The 27982-nt window shown below is 42.0% G+C and overlaps 1 protein-coding gene across 2 annotated transcripts in view; it reads right to left on the bottom strand.

Moving 5' to 3' along the window:
- Nucleotides 1-986: 986 nt before the first annotated feature.
- Nucleotides 987-27982, bottom strand: part of IDO2 (indoleamine 2,3-dioxygenase 2) — a 60926-nt gene continuing 33930 nt past the window's right edge. For both annotated transcript variants that reach the window (XM_047717166.1, XM_047717164.1), the window contains 6 exons: nucleotides 25734-25748; nucleotides 24397-24496; nucleotides 22914-23031; nucleotides 9436-9487; nucleotides 2934-3082; nucleotides 987-1718 (listed from right to left, as the gene is read on the bottom strand). In XM_047717166.1, coding sequence (XP_047573122.1) covers nucleotides 1363-1718; nucleotides 2934-3082; nucleotides 9436-9487; nucleotides 22914-23031; nucleotides 24397-24496; nucleotides 25734-25748 — 790 coding nt within the window. In that variant the 3' untranslated portion in view covers nucleotides 987-1362. The remainder of the gene's footprint in view (nucleotides 1719-2933; nucleotides 3083-9435; nucleotides 9488-22913; nucleotides 23032-24396; nucleotides 24497-25733; nucleotides 25749-27982) is intronic.

The following is a 27982-nucleotide window of genomic DNA, read 5'->3' as shown; positions in this document are numbered from 1 at the left end:
CAGAGGCTGCCCCCAGTCATCAGGGATCACTCCTTGGGCCACGATACTAGATTGGCCCTCTGGAATGTAGATACTATCCCAGACACATGTATGTATGTAGGAGGATACTATAAAAGCACAAGGTAAAAATAAAGATAATTTCTAGACCAAAAAAACCAAGAAAGAAAGAAAAGAAAGAAACCAAGAAGGATCATCATGTATACATATGAAACAAGTATGAGCTTTATAAGGCAATAAATAAAGTACCCACCTTTTCCAACCAGCTCCAAGTCCTGACTTCCTTGCTTCTAACCTTGATGATCCCATTTACCAAGGCAGAATATAATGGAATCACATGTATGTGAGTTCCTATTCTACCTCCTACCTGTGTATCCTCCTACACATAGTAGGAGGCAAGACTAAATTACTGAAGTTTACCCTAAATTGGCAAGACTTAAGTGTTCTAGCTTTCTACTGTTGGGTGAAATGAGATCTTGAGATAGAAAATAAATGAGATCTTGAGATAGAAAATAAATCAATAAAAAGTTACAACTGTTTGTACACTAAACATGTGGATTTAATATTTATTCCCATTTTGATTATTGACTTCTAAAGGTCAATTAATTCATTTTACAAACACAAACTTTCAGTGTAAGAAGAAAGAATCATTCTCCTAAAAATAAAGAAGGAAACTAGAATAGAATTTGCAAATTGATAAACCACGTGGAAGAGCCTCATCTGTTCCCACATCATTAACTATTCATTGTTACACTGCTTACTTCCAAGACGTATGTGAGCCTGCTCTTTCCTCCACGTCACTACTGGAGCATGTCCAACCTCCTGCCACAAACTCAGCACACACAGGGGAAAGAAGGCTAGACTGGGGCCACCAAAAAATCTCTGCTCTAATCCCTAAACCAGTGCTCAGCAGGAACATAATAAGTTGTTAACTGAATGAATGAATACATGAATATTTAACTTGCTTTCTAAAGAAATCGACAAGGGGATCTGTCTACAGGCAGATTTTATTTGGTTTTTGAAATTTAGACTGATTTTTCTATCACTTTGCAAACAGAACAGGGGTACGCGTGCTCCACCATGGAGTTCTGAATGAGGAAGTGTCCCAAAGCTTTTCCTGTTAACCGGTAATCAGGTAGGGAAAGGAAAGTTTCTGGCCATGAAAATTCTTCTCTGTGAAGGCTAACAGCTCTCAACAAAGGAGGAGATGGTGTTCTGTAGGGCAGGAGCATAACTAAGGCTGAGGTCCCTTTCAGATTATTCCAGATATTCTTATTCGCCGGGCTTACATGCCCTCCAGTGGGGGAGAGGATAGCGGAAAACCCATGTTTGCTGGGTTTGCCTTTTTGGGCAGAGGGCAGTTTCTTAGTCACTTTGGTGGAGAACCGCCTCTAAGGTCTTGTCCCTGACACTCTTCAGGAAGCTCAGGACTACAGTCCCACCTGTACCCCTCTCTTCTAAGGCTTGAGATGGCCCAGGGAGACAGTTTGGCCTCCTGCCCTTTGCTTTGGTGGCTGCTGTGATGAGGTATTTGGTCACCACAGCTATGTGGTAGCTGCGCAGGTCTGCCAGGGCTTCCACACACTGGTTATAGGCTGTCTGAAGCTGGCCATTTGCAGAGGACAAGATGTGGTCTCTCAGTGACGGGCTTGAGTGGATTTCTTCTATAAAGGCTTTATGGGAAGGAGGCATGTACTCCCTCATCCTATGCAGAAAGTCAGCTGAAAGAAACAAACCAGAACAATATCACAGCTCCACATGGAAAGTTAAGAGAACTTGTCAGCTCTTCCAGACATCAGTGCAGCAAAAACTTGCTTTGGTCCTAACTGTCCAATCTGCACTGCTAGATCTTTTGCTCACAGACGTCAAATGCTATATTCTTGACCACTGGTAGGAGATGGAGAAGGAAAAAAGAAATAAATACACCCCTGATCACTGCATTGGAACTAGATCTATCATCCCATGTATAAATATTTATCCCATACACAAGATGGGGCAAAGTATCTTGCTAATCATCATGAGAAATATCTACAAATATAAGACATAAAACCCTTAAAACTTATTTGCTAAACACTCTGCCAAATTTTGCTTCCTACGTGCTTTTGTTTGGAGGGAGTGCTAAGGAGGAGGAAAGTAACAGAGTTTATAAGGGCAAGAAAATGAAGAATGACTAACCGTTTTTTGTAATCGCCTCTTGAAGTCAAGGTGTTTAAAAATAGAATAGATATTTATAGGAAATGTGGAAAGAGAGATCATTTATAGGATATCCATTAGGATATAGTATATCCATTAATACTGCCATGGTTCTTGTCAACAGACTTTTGTGGCCGAGACTGGATCCTATGACACAAAGTTCTAGTCATTTCTTTTCCTGATCTAACTTGAAAACTCTGTAGTCTGCAGTGCCCTTTTGCAACTATTAAACGGTGGCTTGCTGTTGGCAGGTAAGGAAATGAACAATTTCAAGCTTCTAAACTGGTAGACCCCTCTTCTAGTCTAAATAGACTTGGCCTGCGGTTACAGCATTTTTTTGGAGAAAGGCTTTGGTGGAGGAGCTCAGACCCATCCCCAGCTGTATCCAGACTTAGTAACTTAATGCCACAGCCTTCAAACTCCAGATCTCAATCCCGTTTTAGAGAAAAGAGGCTACTACCTAAGGATCCAGACAAAACTACAGAGAACAGCCAGACATACAGCAGTGTTTTAAGCTTTGGACATGAAACCCAATCTCCTGCTGAGATCAAATATTCATTGACTTCATTGAAAATAACATTGTTCATTGACAATAACATCTGGCAGGCACACAGCCTCCTGGTTGACTTGCAGTACAGACTTCATGGCATTTTAACTTACACTTGGTCTTATCAATTGGTAAAATCATCTCTGTTCTTCCTTCCTGTTAAGGAGCAGAAAGAGAAAGGAAGGGTCTGACTTACCACTTTCCTTGCTATGGCGAATGCCTAAGAATTCATCAAAGGCGTGAAGCACTGTGCTCTGAGCTGCACTCCCCCCGGAGTACTGCAGGGGCGCTGTGGAGACTCCTTCGTAGATCAGCCCCACAGGCATTGCCGGGTTATCCTTCCATCTAAGCCAGAGGAAGAGTCAAAGAGAAAGCGTGTTTTCTGATATGGAAACAGCAAGTAAGAAAGCAAAAACAATGCCAATGGTAATTTTAGAGCACAAGGCTGGATATTTTTGTAGGATATGTAATTAAGCATACTTTGATTTCATAACAAGCCACGGAATACAGCTGTTCCTTTCCTCAGTTGAAGGATCATTGCAGAGAAGTGAAGGATATTTAGAGAGGAATCCTTAGCACGGGTCCTATGACATATTTATTAGAAAAACTCATTTATAAAGATGCTATCAGTGCTGATGAATATGAGCAATTTAGGGGTTCTAGAAAAATCTAATCTAATTTCAAGCTTGATGGCCTGATACCTTTAACTCTGATAACTTTAACTCTGCAAATAGTGCTTTGAGAGCAAACACACACACTCACACACACACCCCTTTGCCCTTCCCTGAAATAGCTTTAACAGCTGTCATCCTGAACTATCAGTTTTAAATACTACCTGACTTTGTGGGAACACCTTTGTCAAATATGTTCTTGATAGCAGGTATTGATAACAAGGGCAGCAATAAAGAGAACACAGTACAACCCTGCAGGTTACCAGAGGGACGTGGAGATGGACTGGAATTGAGGCTCTGAGTCTTGCTCTCACAAAATGGGTTTTCTTCACTTCCTCTCTTCTGTCTCCCTGATTCCATTTCTTCCAAGGTGTTAGCCTATAAACCCCCTGCACATTCATGTTCTCATTTGACCTCTTTTGAGTAGATGTAGGCAGTTTTTAAACCTCCTTTACAGATAAGAAAACAAAGACTCAAAGCTGTTAATGCTCCAGGGCCACATTGTTAGAAAATGGGGAAACCAGAAGGGAAATCCCAAACTTGTAATATCTATTTTTTTTAAAAGATTTTATTTCTTTATTTGACCGAAAGAGAGTGAGAGAGAAAGAGAGAGAGAAGAGAGCAGAAGCAGGAGAAGCTACAGTGGGAGAGGGAGAAGCAGGCTCGCTGCTGAACAGGGAGCTGACTCGGGGCTTGATCCCAGAACCCTGGGATCATGTCCAGCCAAAGGCAGATGCTTAACAGACTGAGCCACCCAGGCACCCCAAACTTATAATTTTCTATTTTCATTTTTTCGAGACCCCTGCATGAGGATTTGCACTTTTACTAAGAAATAGTCTTTTTTTCCTCTGATTGCCAGGAATGACCCACAGTCCCTGTTGTGAACAGTTTAAATAACAGTCTTAAGTTGATGTCTCACCTTCTTCCTGGAATTCTAAAAGTCATTTTGTTCAAGAGAAGGGAACCACATCACACACATAGAAAAGCCAGAGCCAACCTGCTCAGCTTGCTGTTCATGACTTTTTCCAATACTTCCTTAAGATAGGAAATGCTACAAGGAGTTGGGCTGTTTTCTTTGCAGGCTGGTTTGGTCAGCTGTTGTATGGTTTGCCACTGCATGAATGTCAGAGTGGTCTTTGCAGTGGGGATGATATCACTCTGGAAACAGATGAGGCACAGAAAGCAGAGCCGGAGGACAGCAAAGGAAGGTTTCTGATTGTAAGATTAGAGCACGTTGTAGCTGTTGGGGGAAAGGGCTCTTTTTCAGGCAGATAGACAATGTAATCTCAGCTTTGATATTTATTAACTATGACCCTTGGCTTAGTTAAACATCTCTGAGCCCCAGGATCCCTATCCAAGTGATATTAGGATCTACCTTACTGGGTTGTTGTGGGTACTACCTGCTCAGGGCCTGGAACATACTAAGCATTTGCTAAATATTAGCCATTTTATAGTATTCAGAGCAAGTTGGAATCCCTGCTCCCTTCATTCATTATGTTGTAACTTTGCACGCACCTTCATGAGTCTTTGTCCTAATTTGCACCTACTTCCTAAAGCTGCTGCATAATTAAATAGGTTCTAGAGAAGTTTTATGACTTGTCATAGTTCAGTACACTGCTTCAATAAAATTTCTACACGACATTTTGTGGGGAAGGACTATGAAAAACATAAAAGGAGCAAAGACAGAGGCCATGCGGGTTCAGAGTTGTCTTTGCCATTCTGTGGATGATCTTAGATGGTCATTTTGGTCTCTTTCAACAGTCCCTCCTCATCATGACCACTTCTGTGTGTTGGACTTTCTCAGGGCTCAGTCCTTGGACTTCTGCTACTTTCACTTCCCAAGCAGTCTTATTTAACTCCACTGATTTAGAAAGCAACTGTATTAGGACTACTGAAAAGCAAACACATATACCTGGGCTTTTCCCTTATGGTCCAGACTCATGTATTCAACTGCCTACTTATAGATATCTTTACCAGAAATGAACATGTCCAAAACTGAGCTCCCAATTTCCCTTCTTTTTGCCAAATTTGTTCCTCTGACAGCCTTCCTCATCAGAGAAAATGGCAGCTCCATTTTTTCAGTGGTTCAGGCCAAAACCTTAGAGTTATCTTCAACTAATCCTGTTCTCCTTCCATAAGCAATCTGATAGCACATCCCATCAACTATACCATCAGTCATGCCCCAAATGAACATTTCTCAGCACCTCTGCTGCTTCCACGCTAGTCCAAGCACCATGCTCAGTTGTGGGATAGGTTCTTAAATGCTCCCCTGTTCCATTCTTGTTCTCAAATCGTCTATTTTCCATTTAGAAGATAGAGCAATGATTTGAAACTTAAGACTGTTTCTTAATCTTAAAATCCTGTCATTTGTCTCCAGACTTGCTACTGCTGCTCTTCTCTTGTAGAAAGGAGCCAATGAGCCCCTACATGATCTGGTCTTCCACTATCACTTGTATCTTTTTCGTTCTTCCCCATGCATATTCCATTCCAGTGACACCGTCACTGCAATGATTCCTCCATGACAAACATGTTCCAACCTCAGAATCCTCGCAATTTTTGTTTCTTTTGCTTGGAACAGGTGTCTAGATGGTTTAGGTCTCACTTCCTTCAGGTATCTGCACAATCTTCACCTAGAAGTGTGGCTTTCCCAGATAATAATAAATAAATAAGGAACTTCAGCCACCACCCCTACCTCTCCCTTGATGCCCTGTGTCTTACTTTACATTTCCAAATATTACTTACTGTTGTAATATGTATTTTATGATACTTTCTCTAATTATATTTGTTTATGCATTATCTGTCTCCCATGATTAAAATGTAAGCTCCAGGATGCCTGGGTGGCTCAGTTAGTTAAGCATCTGCTTTAAGCTCAGGTCATGATCCCAGGGGTGTCCTCTGGCTCCTTGTTCAGTGCGGAGCCTGCTTCTCCCTCTGCCTGCTGCTCCCCCTGCTTACACTCACTCTTTTTCTTTCTCTGTCAAATAAATAAATAAAATGTAAAAATAAATAAATAAATAAATTGATAAATAAATAAAATGTAGGCTCCATGGGAATGAAGTTGCTGTTTTGTTTTACTGCACCATTCCCAGAACCAGGAACTATGCCTGGCATATGGTAATCACTCACTAAATAGTGAATGAATGAATGAATGAAAAAAAATCATTCTATAATTCCATATTATATATCTAGAATATGTGGATCCAAATGTTTGTCTGGAAAGGACCTAACCAGCTTTAAAGAGCTATCAGATACTGGCCAAGAGATACTGGCCAAGAGACGTTGATCAATCTCTTTTTGATGCCCCAACATGAAGAGGATGTATTAAAGCCACATTGAAGGTGATAGAGAAAATACCAGCATGTAAGGCAAAAAAGATAAAATAAGGGGATCTACTTTCAAAACCCATGTTCTCTCCCCTGTGATGAGATTAGTCTGAGGAAAGGAAATGGGGTTTCTCTGACTAGCTCAAGGATTGCTTCCATGCACTCTCAGGCCCGAACTGCTGTTTGTAAAGCAAAGGAATTAGTTTCCTTTCAAATCTCTGTAGACAAGGTTATTTTTAGTCTTTCTCATAGCATATTTCTAGGAAACCCAAGAGGAAGTGTAAACAGAAAGAAAAAAAAAAGAAAGAAAGAAATGAGATGACATTTTTCCACAGTGCTGATGACTTTCCTGTGAAATTTAATGTGATTGGGAATAAAAAGAATATGTTTAATCTACAGATGATGAAACTCTCCTAAATAAAAATATTTTTAAAAGGTAAATAAAAACAGTAAATCAAACATAGGACAAACCAAAAATATAGGAGTAGATGTCAATTTTTCAAGACAACACTCTTGAGAATTCTTAACAGTCCAGATGATTTTAGCCATCAACACTTGTCAATACATTTAAGATTTGGTGCTGGCCACTTGGTTGTGCTACATGGAAAATATCTTTGAGGATCAGACAGAAGGGAAGCATTTATGCAGATCACAGATAAGATGCATCACTGACCCTGAATTTATTTTAATGAAAACAGTATCACCCTGCTGTGACCATATCATCATGATGGGTAGAATTTAAAAAATATTGCCCCAAGATTTCCATCCTAATTCTTAGAACTCCTCATACTCTAAGCTATCATGCCTGTCAATATGATGTATTATATAGCAAGACCAAAGAGACTTCACAAATGTTATTAAGGTTACTAATCAGTTGACTTTAACATAGGGAGTTTTCTGCATTATTTCTGTGAGCTCAATCTAATCATGTAAAACCTTAAAAGCGGAGATTTTCTCTGCTAGTGGCAGAAGGAGAAATCAGAGGGATTTAAGTACTAGAAGAATTGGAAGCACCATGACTGTGTTGCAGGATACCATGTGATAAGGAAAGCAGGAAGCCTCTCTAAACAGAGAAGAGATCCTATCTAACAGCAAGGAAACAGACCTCAGTTCCAAAACCACAAAGAACTGGATTCTACCACAAACCTGAAGGAGTCTGGAAGCAAATGATTCCCCAGATTCTCCTGATAACAGCTCAGACCAGCAGATAGCTTGACCTCAGTGCTTAGAGACCCTCTACAGAAAACCAAGCTGAGCTTGTCTGGCCTTCTGGCCTACAGAAATGTGAGTTAATGAGTGTGTGTTGTTCTAAACTGCTGTTTTAATTTGTGGTGCTCTGTTATGCAATAGTGGAAGACTAATACAAACTTAGACCCCAAAGTGAAGCACAAAGAGATTTCCGATTTAAGTGCTTCCTAAATCCCTATTTAGGAATTTAGGAATGTCTATTTAAAATGTTTTTTAAAAATGACCTTTTATTCTCTAATTCTACCAAAACCTATCTGCAAGTTTTGCTTAACATTTGTTGCTAGGATCACTACTGTACAATCAGATCTTTGTCTGAACCCTGAACACGTGCAAAATGCACAGAGAACAAGAAGAGTTCTAATGATATATAATCTCTTTAGGGGAGGATTTTGGGACTGAATGCGTACACAGCAAAAGTCTGAATTCTGAGAAACACTTCCAATTTCATTCTGTATCTTCCCCCCTTTTTTCTTGTTTCCTCATCAATCAGGTACCTGTTTCTTTCAAGTTATTCTCTAGAAACCTTCCTGCTTCCACTCTCTGAGCCCTGCAGTGAGGAATGCCTACCCAGGCTGGCCACCCCTTAGGCTGTCTCAGACTCCAAACCTACTCGATCTAGAGGAAATACTGAGTTCACATTGTCACCCCCTTCCTGCACCAATGTAATATACCACTTTATCTATTGATAAATCAATAAATCTGTTGATTTGTATGTTGGACTTGTCTCTTACTACTTCTAGGCACAGCTTCAGAGTCTTTCTGTCCATAGCCTTCTGGCATCTCCTAGTTATCAAGACGGAACACTAGATGAATTCTATTTCACATTTTTCACCTCATCCATTCACTATCTCTACTTTCCACTTCTCACCATTAAAAAAACCAAAGAAACAAACTTAATTGTCTCAGTTTACATGGGTAGGAAAGCAATTTGATTAAAACATGTCAAGGTATAACTAGTGTATTTAAAAGAAGAAATGTATCTAAGGGTAGAGTTCTCTATCTGGAGCAATTAACAGGCCATGTGACAAAAGAGACCTGAAAATATGGACAAATGACTTGTGGTGGCTCTTCCAGGAACTTTAGAAGAAAGCTTTTAAGCCACTTTCTCTGCTCCCATCTGCCTTAGTAAGGAGGAGGAGAGAATGGATATAAATGGTAGAGCTTTGTGGTTGCATACTGGGCTTTTTTTTCTGCCATTGAGATGGGATTTTAAGTGAATACAAATGAATCTAACATGGTGGCCTAAGGAAAACTATCCTAATCTTAAATGTTCAACTCCAGTGTCATTTGTCATGTAGATGGTACCCATCTATCACCCAAGAGTGGATCCAAATTATCACTTTGCCAGCAAGAGTTTCTTGGTGTGTTTCTTGCTCTAGGAAGCTTCTGTCTCCTCTCATAAATTTGGAATATGTTACAGAGGACTCGTGCAGGAAAACAGTTGAACTGTACTTACCCAGAAAGAAAGATCCGGATGACTGCATAAAATATGTCTGGATCAACATAATCTGGAGAAGCAATCAAAATGTGAACTTTACTACAGGCAAAAAAAGCAATTGGTTACATGTGCCTGGGTCCTGCTGCTCTCCTGGGGTCGCCCCCTCTATCTGATCTTCATGGAAACCTGGAAGACAGCAGCAGGAGGGGGATGGAATGTTCTCTTCTGTGGCTCCTCTCTGGCACTTTCAGAACTTTTAAACTATTCCAAATGCTGCCCCTTTCTATTTGTGGCACTTCCCTTTTCTGAACTTCATCACAACAAAAGGAGAGGTCAAGGCCATCTTTAAAAAATTAATATTCTGAAACAGACATGATATTTGAGAGGACGTAGGAAGTAGAAAGAAGAAAAGCAGAAAAAAAGAGTCATCTCTCCCAAGGCTTTCACAATAGAGGAAAACTAAAGTCATCGGTGCTCAAGCAAAGTTCTGCACAGGCAGGCGACCAAGGACAGAGGGGAGAGTGTCATGCTGGGGGGCCGCTACCCCAGGTCCGGTATAGGTTCATAGAGCCGCATTCCTTGGTCTGTGCAGCTAGTTTGCCTCTAAGCCAGTGCGTGGGGTTAACTGATTCCACTAGCTTACTAACTTGGGTTTAAAGAAACATGTTTTCTCATTTGTACCACATTTCTTTTCATTAACTTTTGAAGACTGTTCCTTCTTCTCCGCATAGTAGGGCCCCTTTGTGACCCGGCATGTTTCTTTCACCTGGATTCCTATGTTCCCTCATTTCTCTTTGAGGGAAAAAAAGAAAAACAAAACAAAACAAAACCCCAAAAAACCAAAACAGGGGTGCCTGGGTGGCTCAAGCGGCTGCCTTTGCCTCAGGTCATTATCCCGGGGTCCTGGGATCAAGCCTCAATTCGGGCTCCCTGCTCAGCGGGGAGTCTGCTTCTCCCTCTGCCACTACCCCTTCTTGTTCTATCTTGCTCTGTCAAATAAATAAATAAAATTTTAAACAAACAAAACAAAACACCCCCAAAAACATCTTTTTTTTTTTTGAGACCCAAATAATGTCATCTCTATACCATCAATTCCCTTTTCTATCATCATACCTACTCTCTGTTCCTCCATCTCTATGTTCTCTGAAACCCCATAGGCCGAGGTCACTTATATCTTCCTTAAGCCTCAGCATTTCCTGGTGCTTCTGAGGATGTCACAATCTCTCTGCTCTTCTGTGACAATGTCCCATGTGCTGGACTTTTATGTGGGCCCTGTTTCTATGTCTTCCCCATCTGGTGCTCTGTTCCCACAAAAATGCTAACTATTACGTACAAATTTTTGCTGAAGCAGCAATGACCACCAACAATGACCATTATAGTCATAAAAGTAAAATGATTAGTCAATAGATATAAAATTATTTTAATGTAAAAAACTGTCAATAGAAAAAATCCATTTATGATTATAATAAACAAAAATTAGCCAATTAAGAATAGGGGGAACATTATTGAACTGAAAAAAGAAATCCACAGCCTATTGTACATTTTGTACTTGATATTGAAAGATTAAAAATAAGTGTTTTAAAATGTGGAACAAAACAAGTATCATCACTTCCATTCAACACAGTGTTAGGAATCCTAGCCAGAAGAGTATGAAAAAAATATTTAAAGAAATAAAAGTTATAAGTATTATAAATGAAGGAACAAAACACGATTCTCAAATAATATTTTAACATTGGAAACCCAAGTAATCTGCAAATAATTATTAGAATTAATAAGAGTGTTTATCAAGGTATTAGGTTCAAGGTTAATAGTCAAATATCAATTTCATTTTATAAACCAGCAACAAATAGTTAGGAGTTATTTAAGTCAAAAGACACCATATTCGGGGCATCTGGGTGGCTCAGTGGGTTAAGCCTCTGCCTTTGGCCCAGGTCATGATCTCAGGGTCCTGAGATGGAGTCCCACATCGGGCTCTCTGCACAGGTGGGACCTGCGTCCCACTCTCTCTCTGCCTGCCTCTCTGCCTACTTGTATTCCCTCTCTCTCTTTTGAATAAATAAATAAAATCTTAAAAAAAAGACCATATTCACTAGACACAAAAATATAAGGTAATTTTAAGAAAAAAACTAGAAGATATCTAAGTCTCTAATTTTGAATGAAATTTAAAGAAAATTCAAGAAATTAAAGAAGAAATCTATGTTAATAGAGAAGAAAACTCAGTATCAATATCAAGGAGAAGAAATATATCTAAAGAAGAGTTCTCTATCTGGATAAATTTTAGCCAGTAGCCAACAATATGAAGGCAAGATTTGGAGTGGCTTGTCCAACAACCCTAGTTGGTGTTTCTGTGCTATTCTCTGACTCTCCTCTTTCTTGATCATAAGACAGAAAGACTGGCCATAATATCAGAATCATGTCATTTTTCTCCAAATTAATATATGGATTTAATGCAATGTGAGCAAAATTTTTAACAGATTTTTTTCCCAATCAATTTGAAAAGCTGATTCTGACATTTTACATGAAAGGCAAAGGGTCAAAAGTAGCACAGTTACCTCTGGAAAAGAAGGGCAAGATGAAAATGAGAAATGCTATGAAGCTATAGTTCTTAAATGATATTCCTGCTGGGAAAGACAGACAATGGAAAAAAAAAAAAAAAGAAGGAAACCTGGAAACAGAGCCAGTCATTTCAGAAAATCTGATATAAGACAGTGCCAATATTGCAGATTAGGGATTAAAAAAAAAGGAAATTGAAATCATTTCTATGTCATGTTACATAAAGATAATAATTACATGAATTAAGGACAAAATGTGAAAGATAACAGTTGGAAAATGCAGGAAAATATACTTATGATCTACGATCATGAAGCAATAACTTAGGCAAGACCTTCTAAAAGACAGACTTCTGCAAAAGAAACGACAGACACCTTGACTGTATATAAATTAGAAAGTTCTGTTTTCAAAAGTCATGAGACAAACCGCAATATCTGCAACACATATAACTCATAAAGAGCAGACCACCAGGATGTACAAAAAAAACTTACAAAGGGATCAAAGATAAAAGGCCGTTAAAAACGCATTCCCAAAAGAGAGACTTGAGTGGTGGGACCCACCAGCACGCGCGCGCGCACGCGCGTTAAATCAGAGACTGCTGGACTGACGTCATCATCATCGCAGAGTAGGAGTTTCCACTGTCTGCCCACAAAGAACACTGTTCGGACAATCACGCGTCGACCAGAGAGGCTTTGTGACCGTCCGGGAAGTCATGCACACCGTCCGGCACACCCCTGAGCAGATCACTGCACTTGGATCACATCACCGTGTCCACAAGGCAGTACGGCTCGGTGCTAACAGACACTTTCCAGGGCTGTGATTCTTCCCGCGAGGGAAAGTGGGAGCCTGTGAGTGAGTGCCCGGGTCCCCCAGCTGCGTGGAATCCTGGCAAGCAGACCCACGTCCTTCTCACCGCATCCAGAACACGAGGCGTGCTGCGCCGATGGGGGAGACGGCGTGGCGAGGAGCTAGGAGAATGCCACACAGGGCTCTGGGGGCATTAAAGGGACGCAGATCATACTGGTCACCTCACAGTTTCCATTTAGAAACGCCCCCATGAGATGCTACGAAAGCTTCCCGGGCAGATCACCCCAACACCCTTAGTGCTCCGGGGTCTCACCCAGCCTGTGGCCAGCTCCTTGTGTGCGCTCCCGAAGGCAGAAAGAGTGAGCCTTTGCTGAGATTCGTGAGCTCCTGTAGCAAGCTGGCTGATTCTGTGGACTGGGAGAAAGCACACAAACTCTTGCCTTGGACACTGCCCTTGGGAAGGCAAATGGAAAAGCCGTCGGCACCCAGCCGGTCTTTGCAGGATCAAAAGGCACACACAGTTAAAAATTTTGCCACCAGAGGGAGCAAGAAGAATGGAGCGGGATCTCCATAGATGGTCTGAGAAAGCCTTGGAATCCCTACCAGGGCTGATGGAAGGTGTTTCTCTCCTGAAACCAGTGGGTAAATCCTGGAGGAGGTGAATACTTAAAATATTTCTTGAAGCAATGCAGAGCTTCGTGGAACATTAAAAAAAAAAAAAAAAAAAAAGCAAGGAAACATGATACCACCAAAGGAACAAAATAAATTGCTAGCAACTGACCCAAAAGAAAGGCAGACCTGTGATATTTGCCTGATAAAATTAATTCAAAGTATCGGTTTTAAGGAAGCTAGGTGAACTATAAGAAAACTGAGGGTTGCTAGAGGGGAGGGGCATGGAGGGATGGGGTAACTGGGTGATGGACTTTGAGGAGGGTCTGTGTTGTAATGAGTACTGGGTATTACATAACACAGACCTGTACCTCAGAAACCAATAATACTTTATGTTAATTAACTGAATTTAAATTTTAAAAAAGAAAACACAGAAAGGCAATTCAATGAAATCAAGAGAACCGCACATGAACAAAATGAGAACTTCAACAGAGAGATAAAAATCATAAAAAAGAACAGACAACTAGGAAATATATTTTGGTGGCAGACTCTGAGCACTGTTCAGAAATACTAAGTAGAAAACTTCCTGCTTCATTAACATGTAAGGTAGGAGAACCACATAAGCACTTTGGCTTCTGGGTCGAATGTGTGCTAAGAAGGATGGTTCTTAAAAGCCAGTGTCACAGAGGATCTAAGAACACACCTGAGTTACACCTCCTTTTCCTTCCATGTGGCTTGCCAGTAAAGTGGGAAAAAGGCACCAAGGACTACACCTTCTGCCCAGATGGCCAGTTGCAGGTCCATTTAGTGTCTGGCCAGGCATCTTCCAGTGTTTCCTTGGTTGTGTTCAGCCAAACACAAAACCTGTGGGTCAAGCATCCTTCTCTTTTAAATCCAAGTGAATCTCTAGAGAAATAGAATGTCTGCTTTTGATTCATTTACACCGATAATAATTTTGTGTCATAAGCATTATTTTTTATTCATTTGGAAAACCTAAGGAGACTTGTTGTTAAAGTTTTCAGGGGTAGAAATTTAGATTTTATATTGAGAAGTAGTCTTTACACAAAGCAAAGCTAGAAAACCTTTGCTTTGGATCAGTGCTGGAAAACCACAGACATGGAATTACTAGTGTTCTCACATTACTTTAGTAACATTCATCTGGTCCCACTCAGGGAAGTAACACAGCAGGTACTCTGCCCCCTACGATAAAGCATTTTAGATGCATAACAGAACCATACATCTGATGCTCACGACCACCAAACTGTAAGTTTTTCATGTAATTCCAACTGTCAAAGCTGCATATTTCTGCTGGATGTCTTGTCATCACCTTAAGCATGACCTATCTCAAAGCAAGTTCATCATCCTTCCTCTGTGTCCTAGTTACTTTGAAAACCAACCAACCCATCAAGCAGAACTTGATTCAATCTTCCAAGTGACAAGTCTTTGCCAGAGGCATTGTGATTTTTTTTTTTTTAACAGTTTTGAAATCATATTTACTTCCTGGATGTCTCTTTCTGCCTCTGATCATACCTACACTCTGCCAGTCCTTCGTCCTTTTCCTTGAAGTCTGTGGTTCATCTCTTATGTGGCTGTGACTGCTCTAGCCCATTCCCCTTTGCCCAGACTTGGTAGCATTGTCGGCAGAGGGTAAGCGGCTACATATGCCTAGATGACAACAGGGCTTAACCCTAATGTTTATGGGAGAAGCAGTGAACCAGGCAGAGGGCGAATAGGAAAGAATGTACAAAGCAGAAGGAATACTGTGTAAACTAGCCTTGAAGTTGAAGAAAGTTGTAGAGAGCAAAATGGAGTCTCCCGCGTCAAGCAGGGGCCTGTGTCAAGCAATGACAGGAGCAGTTCAGGTACTGCAGCTAGGAGATAGCACGGGCACCCGCGTCAGCTGATCCCCAGAACTGATCACCAAGAACCAGAGGAGGTCTGCAGAGACCCCAAACTGATTAAATCCCTTTCAAAAGGTAAGGAATTTCACCGCAAACCTTCAGACTCCTCAGATATGACCCCATTCTCTCCGACCACTTAAAAAGTTACATTAAGAAGGTAACCGCCCCGGAAGGCTCTGGCCCATTGATCTCAGTGATCTTGGAACAGAACCAAGATCCTTATCTCCTGGAGATACCCTGTTCCTGAGAATACTGCTGGAACCTGAGGAGCAGTTAAATGCAGAGTGCGGACCGGAGGAGACCTAGGCTTTATCTCAACCACATGCCCACAGACTGACTTCGGGTTTGGTACCTTCACTGCCTGCACCCTTCTGTTATCTTGTTTGTTGTGTGACTTGTCTTCTCTCCTGCCCCGGGTGCTGAGTAAGAAGCCAGGTTTAATCACGTGGTGAATTGTCACTGAGTTTGGAATCCTGAACCTGATTTACAACTGATTAACTTTGCTTTAGGACTGGATAAAGCTGACGCTGTGGAAAGACACAACTCGTCCGTGTGTCTTCATAGCATGCTCTTGAGAAAAGTGCTTTTCAAGGGGTGCCTGGGTGGCTCATTCGTTAAGTGTCTGCCTTCGGCTCAGGTCATGATCCCAGTGTTGTGGAATCAAGCCCTGCATTGGACTCTCTGCTCGTAGGGAAGCCAGCTTTCCCTCTCCTATTCTCCCTGTTTGTGTTCCCTCTCTCACTGTGCCTCTCTCTGTGAAATAAATAAATAAAATCTTAAAAAAAAAAAAAGTACTTTTCAGGAACTAAAAGCTAGTGTCAGAACAAGTGAAAGGAAACATGGTGTCAGATAAAGATAAATTGAAATTAAAATATTCTGGGGTCAGATCATTCTGAATCATGCAGAACGGATTAAGGATTTTGGTCTTATTCTTACAATAATGGATAAAGTAGTGCCGGCAATAGGAATGTAATGTGACAGGCATATGTAATTTAAGTATTCTAAGTATTAAATTAAATCTAAATATAAATTAAGAATTCTAGTATTCACATTTCAAAAGTTAAAAAAAGTTGGCAAAATTAATACCAATACTATATTTTAGTTAACCCACAATACCCCAAATATTTTAATTTCAAAAGATAATCAATATAAAAATTATTAATGTGTTTTTTGTAGTAAGTTTTTAAAAATTTCTGTATATGCTTACAGACTTAAAATTTGTTTTATACATGGAGTGGCTGGACCCCACATGTAAGCCGACTCTTGATTTCACCTCAGGTCATGATCTCAGGTTCCCTGCTCAGTGCAGAGTCTGCTTGTCCCATCTCCCTTTGCTCCCCCCTTGCTCGCTCTTTCTCTCTCTCAAATAGTTAAATTAATAAAATCTTTAAAAAAATATTTTAAACTTATACTACATTTCAGCTTGGATGCTTAATTTTCAACAATTAAGTGAAATACGACCATTCAGTAATAAAGCTGTGTTTAACAAAAAACTATTTTACGTTGATTCTGTTTTTAAATGTCAACTTCAATTATTTAAAATAAATAAAATACAATTAAAAATCAGTTCCCCAGTCACACTGGTCACATTTCAAATGTTCAGTAGCCACATATGGCTGGAGGCTACCTTCCTGCATCGTTCCAGGAGAGAAACTGAAGAGTTTTAGCAGTAAGAGTGGCGGAACCTGCATTTCCGGCTTGTGTGTAGAGAATGAATTAAACTAGGAAACGGGCAGATGAGAGAAGAGTTGTGGAAGGTCGCTGCAGAGTCCTGGCAAGTGGTGAGGAGACCCAGGTCCAAAGCAAATGATGGAAACAGAAAGGAAGGAATGCAAATGATTCTCCAGAAAGACTTCCATTTGGGGTAATGGAGTGCTACGTCACTCAGACTGCTCCTTCCACTAAAAACAATCCAAAAAGAGGGATAAGAGATGCAAACATCTTAAAGGCATCAAGGAGCTGAAGAAATAGCAAGGAACAAACAAGCAAAAAATTAAGGGAAAGTGGGAACCCCCAGAAAGGGATGCAGAAAACTAGAGTGGCAAAACCACTTTTCCCCGAAGGCATTTGCCAATCCAGGTACACCGGGGCTTGGTTTTGGTGGCTTCGAACGGTACGTGCCATAAGTAGGACCCTGGTCCCAGCCATGGTGAGACATTTACAGGATACCCTGCTCATATTAATCTTGGGGTCCCAACTGCCTATATCTCAACACCCGTGTGTGTGAGAGCTCCCACCCTACCACTGCCTGCCCTAGGAGATAAAATCAGAGCTACCTCGGCATTGAGCAAAACAGAAAGACAACAAACAAAAACAAAACTTGTCCTTGCAAAGCTGTGACTTTTTTTTTTTTTCTTCATATTTTCAGCCTAAATTTAATTGTCTGATTGGTACTTGGGCCCTCGCTTGCTGAACTTGATTCAAGATAGTCCAGAATGTTAATGTCCCCAAGAACCAGGAAGAACTGGATTTCTTTACCGCAGTTCCCGAAGACTGCCTACAAACAAGGTTTCCAGGACGATGAGCAATACTTGGGAGAGCGGGGCGGGGAGAAGAAAAGCCAAAAAAGCAAGCACAGACATAAGAAAACACGAGAACCAGTAGGAAAGAAGAATTAACAAGGAAGAAACAAGAATCAAGTTTCCAATATTAGAATCATCACATATAAATCTAAAACAGCCACACATACATAGTATGCTGAAGAAAACCAAAATAAGCTTGAAAATGTCTACAAAGAACAGAACACTATAAAATAAGAATGGGTTAGAAAATAATAAACTACAACTTCGGGAATTGAGACAATAACCTATTGGATGTGTGTATTCAGCAGCAGGTTGAAGATACAGTTGAAGTTGGAAGCAGCTGAGAATTAATTAGATCAGAAGAATTAATCCAGAATGCAGCACAGAGAAATGAAGAGATGGGACAAAACAGCAAGGCTTTAAGGGATGGAGGACGGTGGAGCGGGATCCAACCTCCTGAGTCACAGCTGCAGTAGGAAGACAGAGGACAGCGAGGCACAACCGCAAGGAGCTAGTTGAAGAGGACTTTCCAGGTTTTATTTTATTTTATTTTTTAAATTTTTATTTATTTATTTGAGAGAGAGAGAGAGAGAGATCACAAGTAGGCAGAGAGGCCGGCAGAGCAGAGGGGAGGAAGCAGGCTCCCTGCTGAACAGAGAGCCCGATGCGGGGCTGGATCCCAGGACCCTGAGATCATGACCTGACCCGGAGGCAGAGGCTTAACCCACTGAGCTACCCAGGCACCCTGAAGAGGACTTTCCAGAATGACAAGTCCTATCAGTTAAAGAAGCACAGTGAAGCCTACGCATAGTAAATGGAACAATGGGAAAAACAGACCCATAAAGAGAAACTCACAAGCAGTGGGGGCAAAGATAGGTTGCCCTAAACAAGTAACAGACTGACCTCTAACTTCTCAATAGTGACCATGGAAACCAAAATTATAGTGATCTACTCAACATCTGAAAGAATACAGCTGCTAGCAAAAATACTCTTCAGGAATGGGAGTGAATCTGGCAACTGGTAGACGAGAGAGTTTGCCAGCAGCAGGCCCTCACTAGAGGAAATCCTAGTGGCAAAAGAAATGTGTGTGATGGAGTGTAAAGTTGTTGTTGTTGTTGTTTTAAAGATTTCATTTATTTATTTGAGAGAGAGAAGACAAGCACAAGCCAGGTAGAAGAGAGTCAGAGGGAGAAGCAAAAAAAAAAAAAAAAATTGTAAATATATAAGCAAATCTGAGTGAATCTTAACCATATGCAACAATAATAATCATTGTATATTTCTGGGTATTTTTGATGTGTGACATGCAATGTACATCCTTCCTTGTAACTTCTGTGAAGACTTATGGTACTCTTCTGTATTTGGAGAACTGTTTTTGTGTCGGCATGCTTCTAGATTTGATGCAGTGACATACTAAAATTGGATTTAAGATAAAATACGGTGGCTCAGGTGACCAGGGTATACCCAGATTACCGTGTGTAAATAATCCACGAGAGAAGACAACTTTAGAAATATGCAAGTGGTTTTATTATCCCATGGTATTTACTAGAGGAAGAATTCTGGGTTAATTATTTATTTTCCGATTGGTTTATTTATTTATTTTTTAAATTTTTTCGAATAAGCTGTCCTTAAGCCGGATAGCTTTTATTGCCAGCAGAGGCCTTGTCTCACCGGTACGTGGTTCTGACTGTAAAACCTTCTGCAGACAGCACAGGGAGCCCTGGCTCCAGAAGTCAGTTAAGAGAAATACCAGTAGGTTGCGAAGGGAAGGGGAGTAACTTTCATCAAGAAAGTCCTAAGACCTAAACATAAATCTAGGATACTGAACTTAGTGATTACAGATTACAAACCCAAAGCACAGAGCTGCCCCAATATCCACACAGTCTTTCATACTGACTATGAATGCATGAAAACAGATCAGTTACAAACAAAACAAAACAAAACAAAACTTAGTTGTTATGCGGTTCTTTGGTGAGCAGCTGGATATGCAGCTTTATCACAAACTGTTTTATACAAATATCAAAAATGCTTTCAGCAAATCTAATGTCCTAATTACACGCCATTTTTAAGCTTCAATTTAAAATAAAACCGGAAACAAGAATTTTGTTTCCAATTGGTTTTAGACAAAGTGGGTTTTCAAATTAGGGGGGGGAAAAAAAAGCCCTTAGACAAAATTAAATGGACCAATCATATGGGGACGGTCACTGAAGTTGACACTACCATTTTGCACAAATTCACTGATTAAGGAACCGGATTTAAATACATACCAAACTGTTAGAAGGAAACGTTTGACTCCTTGCTCTAGTATTAAAGAAAAAATTCTTAACAGCTACCAATCAATCAGTCAGGGAGGCTAGAAATTGTGTTGATGCAGAAGGAAATACAAGGTAAAAATTTCCGTGGCTTTTTGGAACACTATTCCTCAGCTGTTCCAAGAAGGAAGGAAATTCTTAAAAACAAGAGTTACTGAGAAACATGCCAAAAGACACGCCAGTGTAATCTGGATGCTTGGAAATCTGAACATATTTTAGCCTTCCAACTGAGCACAACACTCAGACCAGCTGAGATTTCTACAAATCACCAAGTAAAGCGGTGCTAGGCCTGGATCCCCCAGGGGCCCAGGGTCGACTGGCAGCACAAACAACGCAGTGGGGTGGGCACAGGCGATCAGTGTGGTGCCGGTACAGACTTCTGCCTTAAAAAGAGTCAGGCTGGGGGCGCCTGGGTGGCTCAGTGGGTTAAAGCCTCTGCCTTCGGCTCGGGTGGTGATCCCAGGGTCCTGGGATCGAGCCCCACATCGGGCTCTCTGCTCAGCAGGGAGCCTGCTTCCTCCTCTCACTCTCTGCCTGCTTCTCTGCTTACTTGTGATCTCTGTCAAATAAATAAATAAAATCTTTAAGAAAAAAAAAAAGAGGCTGTGAAAACAGACTGAGGATTACATAAGGCTGTGAGGTAGAAGTCACGTGTGGGCTGGACAAAGGGTTCTCAGCAAAGAAAACTGTGGTCTTAAAGAGTACCTTCTCCTCTGCTTTGGGCGTATTTTCAGGCTGTCCTGCCTGGCAGTGAGGTACATATAGAGGAAGGGAGTAGAGCCCACCGCTCTTGCCAAAGTTGAGCTCAGAAAGAAAGAACTTTTGGGAGAGCTTCATTTGTGGGGAGAAACAGAGGGAAGATGGGCAGCTGAGCTCTGTTGATCATGCAGGAAGAAAGTCACATTAACCATAAACCAGACACAGTGACTAACACATCTGTGTGATTCCGTCGACCCTGTAGTTTCTAGTATTTGTTATTTTTATAATTTCCTTTCTCTGTTTACTATGGCTGCATAAGAAACCGCTCTGAAGCCAGTGGCATTAAACAGCCAGTATATGATGCTCATGGATTCTGTGGGTTGGAAATTTGGACAGGACACAGGGAATGGCTTTCCTCTGCTTCATGGTGTTTGGGTCCTCCGGTGGGAAGACTTGAAGACTGAGGATGATCCGAAGGTGGAAACCTAGAATCATGCCAAGGGCTCACTCGTTCCCGGGTCAGGGGCCAAGGGGGTTATCTACATGTGGCCTCCCTGTGTGCTCTGACACCCTCATTCACAGCACCGTGAACCCAGAGTGGGTGGCATTTTGGCGTGTTGGCTACCACGTGGCAGTCACAGCCCCTCCTCTATCCTGTTCTCAGCTCACATGGGGTCACTTCTGCTGCATGCTGTTGATGACAGGCATGTCCCGAGCTGGCCCACATCACATGCGAGGACACAGACCACAGGCATGTCAGAATCGCGTTGGAAAATGCAGTCTCATGCATTCATCTATTTCACCGCAGTGATCACAGGTAAAACCTTTAAAAGAAATTGTCTGTGTGGGAAAAGTTGCCTTTTCGGGGAAACAAGGGAAGTGGCTCTGGTACCTCTGAGGGCCATCAAACCTCCTACAGACGATAGTCAAGAGAGCAGTGGGGCTGGGCCGGGCTGGAAAAGTAAGTGCCTCTGACAAGGGGCCCCAGGAAAGCCTGTGACAGGGCTGTGCCATCTCACCGCGGGCACTGTGATGGGGTGGAGGGCCTCGAGGGAGCTTCCAGACTGCTCACTTTGACTCATTCATATGATCTGAGTGCACCTGCAAAATGCCTCCCCTGGTCTTGGTGTCCTGAGTAATAAACTCAGAGTCCCTTAGCAAGGCTAAAAGCCATGTCACTCAGTGTGGAGAGCTTGTTTGGCAGGAGACCTCCTGATGTGATCAGGAGGGCTTTGAAATTAAAATTCAGAGAAATGGAGGAAATGTGAATCTGAAATATAAAACAAGAAGTTGAAATTAATGTATCGTTTACATAATACGTCATGCGGTGATTTCAGATGAATTTCCACTTGTGCCGTGAGCCTGAGAAGGCAAATAAAGTTACTCCTTTAATAGAAGGCAATAAAGCTGGGCACGACCCTATGTCCTCCCTCCCTCCCGCCTGTCCTGTTTCCCATAAACCTCTTCTTTCCTGGATTCCCTCCATCTGTCAGTGAAGTGTGACTTGGGGAAACTGATACTTAGATCCTCACCTCTTGTTAAACAGATCACACCCCTCTCCCATACCTTCCTCAACACACACTAGTTACATTTTCTCAATTCTTCTTTTAGAGGAAGTTGAAGAGCTGCGGACATCAGAATAAGATATAATCAATCACAGGAAGGGTGGACCACTTAACTGGCCACACCCAGGATAACTCATCCCTAAGCTAGCCATAGAGGAGGAGCACTGCAAGGGCCCTCAGATAAGGCCCGAAGCCAAGGTCGGTCATCTCAGATCCCACATCAGAACAAAGAATCAAAGAGGCTTTAGAGACTAGGCACCAACTCCCTCGGATCAACCAAAGGTTGTTGAGTAGAGGCGTGTATAACCAATGCTGTGTGCTCCACCCCTCCCTCCCCAGTTTCATATAAGACCTTGACATGCAAAGAAATATGTGGTCAATTAGAAGAAGAAACCACAGAGATTGTTTTCCAGGAGCACGAACAATTGGTTGCCTTAAAACAAAGCTAATTCACCAGCACTGTCTTGTGGACGTTGCCAAACCTCCAGGCCCTTTTGACCCAAGTGGAGCCCTCTCTCGTCAGGAGCCTCATACCATGCATTTGTCCTAAGGTTCTGGTGATATCCTGAATGGAGAGTCTCAGTTGCTGCAGGGCTTGGAGCAGGGAGTTCTGGCTGTGCTGCAAGATGGCATTCACTCCCTGAACGAGTGCCTGAAGAGGAGATTCATTCTCTTAATTCATTATCATTCAATCCATTGAGGGGGAGTGAACTGCAGAGCTGTGGGAATCCAGAGGAAGGGCACCCCTCCGACTGCTGGGGTCTTTGGCAGGGCTCCCTGGGGGCCATTCCTGAACTAAATGTGCTGTGAGGTCTTCCTGAGAGCCAGAATCTTTCTGGGCACCTCCCAGATAGATCCCTAGTTAAATCCTTCTGGACCTTTCCCATTGGCTGCTACTTCTTGTAACTCTCAAGGACATAACCCCATCAATTTTGTTCCTTCTTCTGGATTTACCTCACATTATGATCATTTCTACTTCTGCTTGCTCCTTCTGTGATCTTGGACTGAGGCACCTTCACTCTTGACCTCTTTTGTACATAAAATCAGACTCTATAGATCCCTCAGCTTCGGAGTCCCCTCCACTAGGAAGCCTTCCTTGTCTCCGGCAGTCTCCACCTAATGTAAGCTACATCTGGAAGACCAATACTTCTCTCCGTGTCTTTTAGCGAACAAAACACAGGAATGAGAAGTAGAGTAACCATACAGTTTCACTTTTGAGAGGTCAAGAGAGGTGTCAAAATAACTGTACCACAATCTATTCACTCAGCTGAAGACACAGTTAGCACTCAGAGCATGTTCACCAGGGAAGGCAGCAGGCAAGGGAGAAGAAGGACACAAATCTCACTTAAGTGTCTTTAGGTAAGGCACAAAACTGCTGCTGGTCACCATCCACTTCACCTTCTTTTGTTTTACACCTTACCTTTCCCTACCTGCGTGACCCCTGAAGGAGTTCAAGTTTGCAACCCCCTGGGGCGAGGAGGTCTCAATGGTGATTCATTGACCTCTGAGGCTTTGCATAACCATTCTCTGGGCCAGGAGGAACCCCTTATTCCCACCCCCTGCTTAATTCTGTACAGCACTTGAATTTTAACTCCAGCTCTCATTTCCCTGTGCCTGACCCTGCAAGTCTGGGTTAGGTTTTAGATGTCTTTTCGTGAAACGCTGACTTTTTTTTTTCTTGTTACCCTGTGCATGGGTCCATCTTCCTCCCCTGGATGGTGAGCTTCTGTGGGCACCAGAACAGTGTCTCTCTGATTCCGTGAGACATTCATTGCTTAGAAATAGGCTTGTCTGCTGAATGGACAAATGGTCATTCCAAGTTTTACCTTTGTTGATGAATGGCAGGTTTCTTCGTGGGCTAGAACTCAAACCTCTTTTCTCAGACATAAACCAACTAGGACAAAGTCTGTGCTCATCTCTATTGATTGGTTCACCACAGGGAAAGGGACTTGGTAGGAAGTAAAGCTCGCACTAATTTCTCATTTAGAAGAAAAAAAAAGTTCTGTGGAGAAAATACCTTAATCCCAGGTACTGCTGCTTTCTCCACCAAAACAGTCACCAGTATAAAGCCACGCAGGCTGTCTCCCCCAGGAAATGAGACAATGATGTCCAAGTTCCTTGGGAAGGAAATAACCACGTGGTTAGCGAGGCTTGGAGACAGTGAGGCGCATAGCCCCCAGGCCACCTCAGAGTCAGACAACTGTGAAAGCAAATGGACTCTGAGAGAAATCCTCAGGGCTCCACAGGACAGCCCTGGGGAGGAGCATCCACCTCCAACTGCTGAATATCCACCGGGCCAACCTGGGGTTCGTCACATCATTCCCATCAGAAGCAGAGAGTCCCAGAGCTGCAGTGACCACAGGCCAGAGCTAATTCCCTGTGCCTGTTTTAGACCTGAAACTAAGGACCAGAGAAGCATGATGGTCTCCCCAGAGTCATGTCGCTGATGAGTCACTGGACCAGGGCAGGAAGATCTCCTAATTCAGACTAGAGCTCTTTCTCATCAGTGATTACCCCCGCCCCCACCGCAAGTGCTGTATTATAGTAAAATGACAGAAAGACTATTATACAGGGATCAATTTTAAATGAGCAGTCATCATATAGATTCAAATATCCCAGAGGTCGATCCAGTCTATAAAACTGAAAACTTCATCCATCAATCACGTCTACCTCTAACATCTTATGCATGACAAGAGATGAAAAACACTAAAGAAAAATAAGTCAGGAACTCCACCGTGCCATCAGGGTCACTAGCGTGGGAAGTGGCATCTTTGCCCTTCCACCCTCCCTCTTCTGAGCTACAGCTTTTATACTGAACCCCCTCATGGGCTGAGGTTTGGCTCATTTAGAGGCTGATTTTGCTCTTTGGGTAAAGAGGAGACTGAGGATGTCTGGCCCACGAGCACCAGTCCATGCAAAACAAGACATTTCCAAGGCATTCTTCTGAATGGCCTGCCATTTGGCCATTCACAGACTTTATGGCAAGACCAGAGATCTTTTTCAGATCCTCTAACTTCAAAGAATCACAGGGAATTAGAAAACTGGTAAAGTTTTTTTTGTTGTTGTTATTCTTTCTTTCTTTTTTTTCTTTTTTTGCATTGCACTTTACTTGTTTCATTATACACAGATTGGAAAACATAGCAAAGAAAATTAATCCCCTAATCCTTACAAAGCTGAGGCACCACCGTTAACTTTTGGACTGTTAATTTTTGGTACATGTCCTCCCAGTCTTTTTTTCAGGCATTTTTAGATTACATACCCTACCTAAAAACTGGTATGCTTTCATTTTTGTTTATTTGTAAGCTAGGAGTTCGTATGGATTCAAAAGTGAGTGAAGGATTTCTGAGAACTTACCCAATTTCCATGGGTCTTCAGTATTGGCAACCACAAAGAGAAAAAGAAAATAAAAGGACAAATCAGTTTATAAGCTGGATATGCCTTTTTACAGTTACCTATACACAGCCATGCACGTCTGTGTGCAAATGCACTTACAGCACACACACACCCATGCACACTTCGGATGTCACAGGAAGTGACTACGCTGTGAGCAGAACATGCCACCCCAAAATGCCCCCTTGGGCACATTATTTATTTGAATTAACATTACTTCAGAAAGGGCTGGTCCAAGAAGGACACTCTGACCTCCTTTGTTCCCCTGAGAGCAGGAAATAAATCTGCTACACGAAAGGTACCTTCCTGTACCAGGAGAATAGAAAGTGTCCTTATCACCTGCAGTAGGGAATTCAAGGCTGAGAAGCCTGAGGAAATACACCTCGTTACTCCTTCACTAATTTGCTGCCCCAAGTCCAAACCCCTTCATCTTGTCAAGTCTTCCCAAGTGTATTGCTTTCTTGTCTAAAAGGTATAGAAGCTGCTTGTTTGGGTCACTTGTTTGAGTCTCATATTTTTAGAGGCTTCCGTATGTACAAAACTAAGTTCATTTTTCTCTTATTAATCTCTCTTATGTCAATTTAATGATCAGATCAGCCAAAGAACCTAGAAGGGAAGAAGGGAGAAGTTTTCTTCTCCCGCAAGCCACTGTGTGACAAAGAAGGAGCCAAATCTCAGCTCCTACAGGAGCCCCAGAATGTTAAGCTGGTGGCCAGCATCATAAATTATCTCCTTCCTTTTATATGTTTGTGATTACCACAAACCCACATTTCTGTTATAACTCTTCTACTCTTACTCACCTTTAGCACGTACCTTAGATGAATTTCACCCCCTCACCAAGGTGCTTCCTGATTTTTTTTAATTTTTATAAGTCTGAACTTAGTTTTTCTTTTTTTTTTTAATTTTTTATTTTTTCAGCATAACAGTATTCATTATTTTTGCACCACACCCAGTGCTCCATGCAATCCGTGCCCTCTACAATACCCACCACCTGGTGCCCCCAACCTCCCACCCCCCACCCCTTCAAAATTCTCAGATCGTTTTTCAGAGTCCATAGTCTCTCATGGTTCACCTCCCCTTCCAATTTCCCTCAACTCCCTTCTCCTCTCCATCTCCCCTTGTCCTCCATGCTATTTGTTATGCTCCACGAATAAGTGAAACCATATGATAATTGACTCTCTCTGCTTGACTTATTTCACTCAGCATAATCTCTTCCAGTCCCGTCCATGTTGCTACAAAACTTGGGGATTCATCCTTTCTTTTTTTTTTTTTTTTTACAGCTTTATAAACATATATTTTTATCCCCAGGGGTACAGGTCTGCGAATCGCCAGGTTTACACACTTCACAGCACTCACCATAGCACATACCCTCCCCAATATCCATAACCCCACCCCCCTCTCCCAACCCCCTCCCCCCATCAACCCTCAGTTTGTTTTGTGAGATTAAGAGTCACTTATGGTTTGTCTCCCTCCCAATCCCATCTTGTTTCATTTACTCTTCTCCTACCCCCTCAACCCCCCATGTTGCATCTCCTCTCCCTCATATCAGGGAGATCATATGATAGTTGTCTTTCTCCGATTGACTTATTTCGCTAAGCATGATACCCTCTAGTTCCATCCACGTCGTCGCAAATGGCAAGATTTCATTTCTTTTGATGGCTGCATAGTATTCCATTGTGTATATATACCACATCTTCTTTATCCATTCGTCTGTAGATGGACATCTAGGTTCTTTCCATAGTTTGGCTATTGTAGACATTGCTGCTATAAACATTCAGGTGCACGTGCCCCTTCGGATCACTACGTTTGTATCTTTAGGGTAAATACCCAGCAGTGCAATTGCAGGGTCATAGGGTAGCTCTATTTTCAACATTTTGAGGAACCTCCATGCTGTTTTCCAGAGTGGTTGCACCAGCTTGCATTCCCACCAACAGTGTAGGAGGGTTCCCCTTTCTCCGCATCCTTGCCAGCATCTGTCATTTCCTGACTTGTTAATTTTAGCCATTCTGACTGGTGTGAGGTGATATCTCATGGTGGTTTTGATTTGTATTTCCCTGATGCCGAGTGATATGGAGCACTTTTTCATGTGTCTGTTGGCCATCTGGATGTCTTCTTTGCAGAAATGTCTGTTCATGTCCTCTGCCCATTTCTTGATTGGATTATTTGTTCTTTGGGTGTTGAGTTTGCTAAGTTCTTTATAGATTTTGGACACT

This window comes from Lutra lutra, chromosome 2 (genome assembly GCF_902655055.1).
Source record: "Lutra lutra chromosome 2, mLutLut1.2, whole genome shotgun sequence".
Lineage (NCBI taxonomy): Eukaryota > Metazoa > Chordata > Mammalia > Carnivora > Mustelidae > Lutra > Lutra lutra.
The sequence above is the reverse complement of the archived record's forward strand: the minus strand, read 5'-3'. Positions and strand labels throughout refer to the sequence as shown.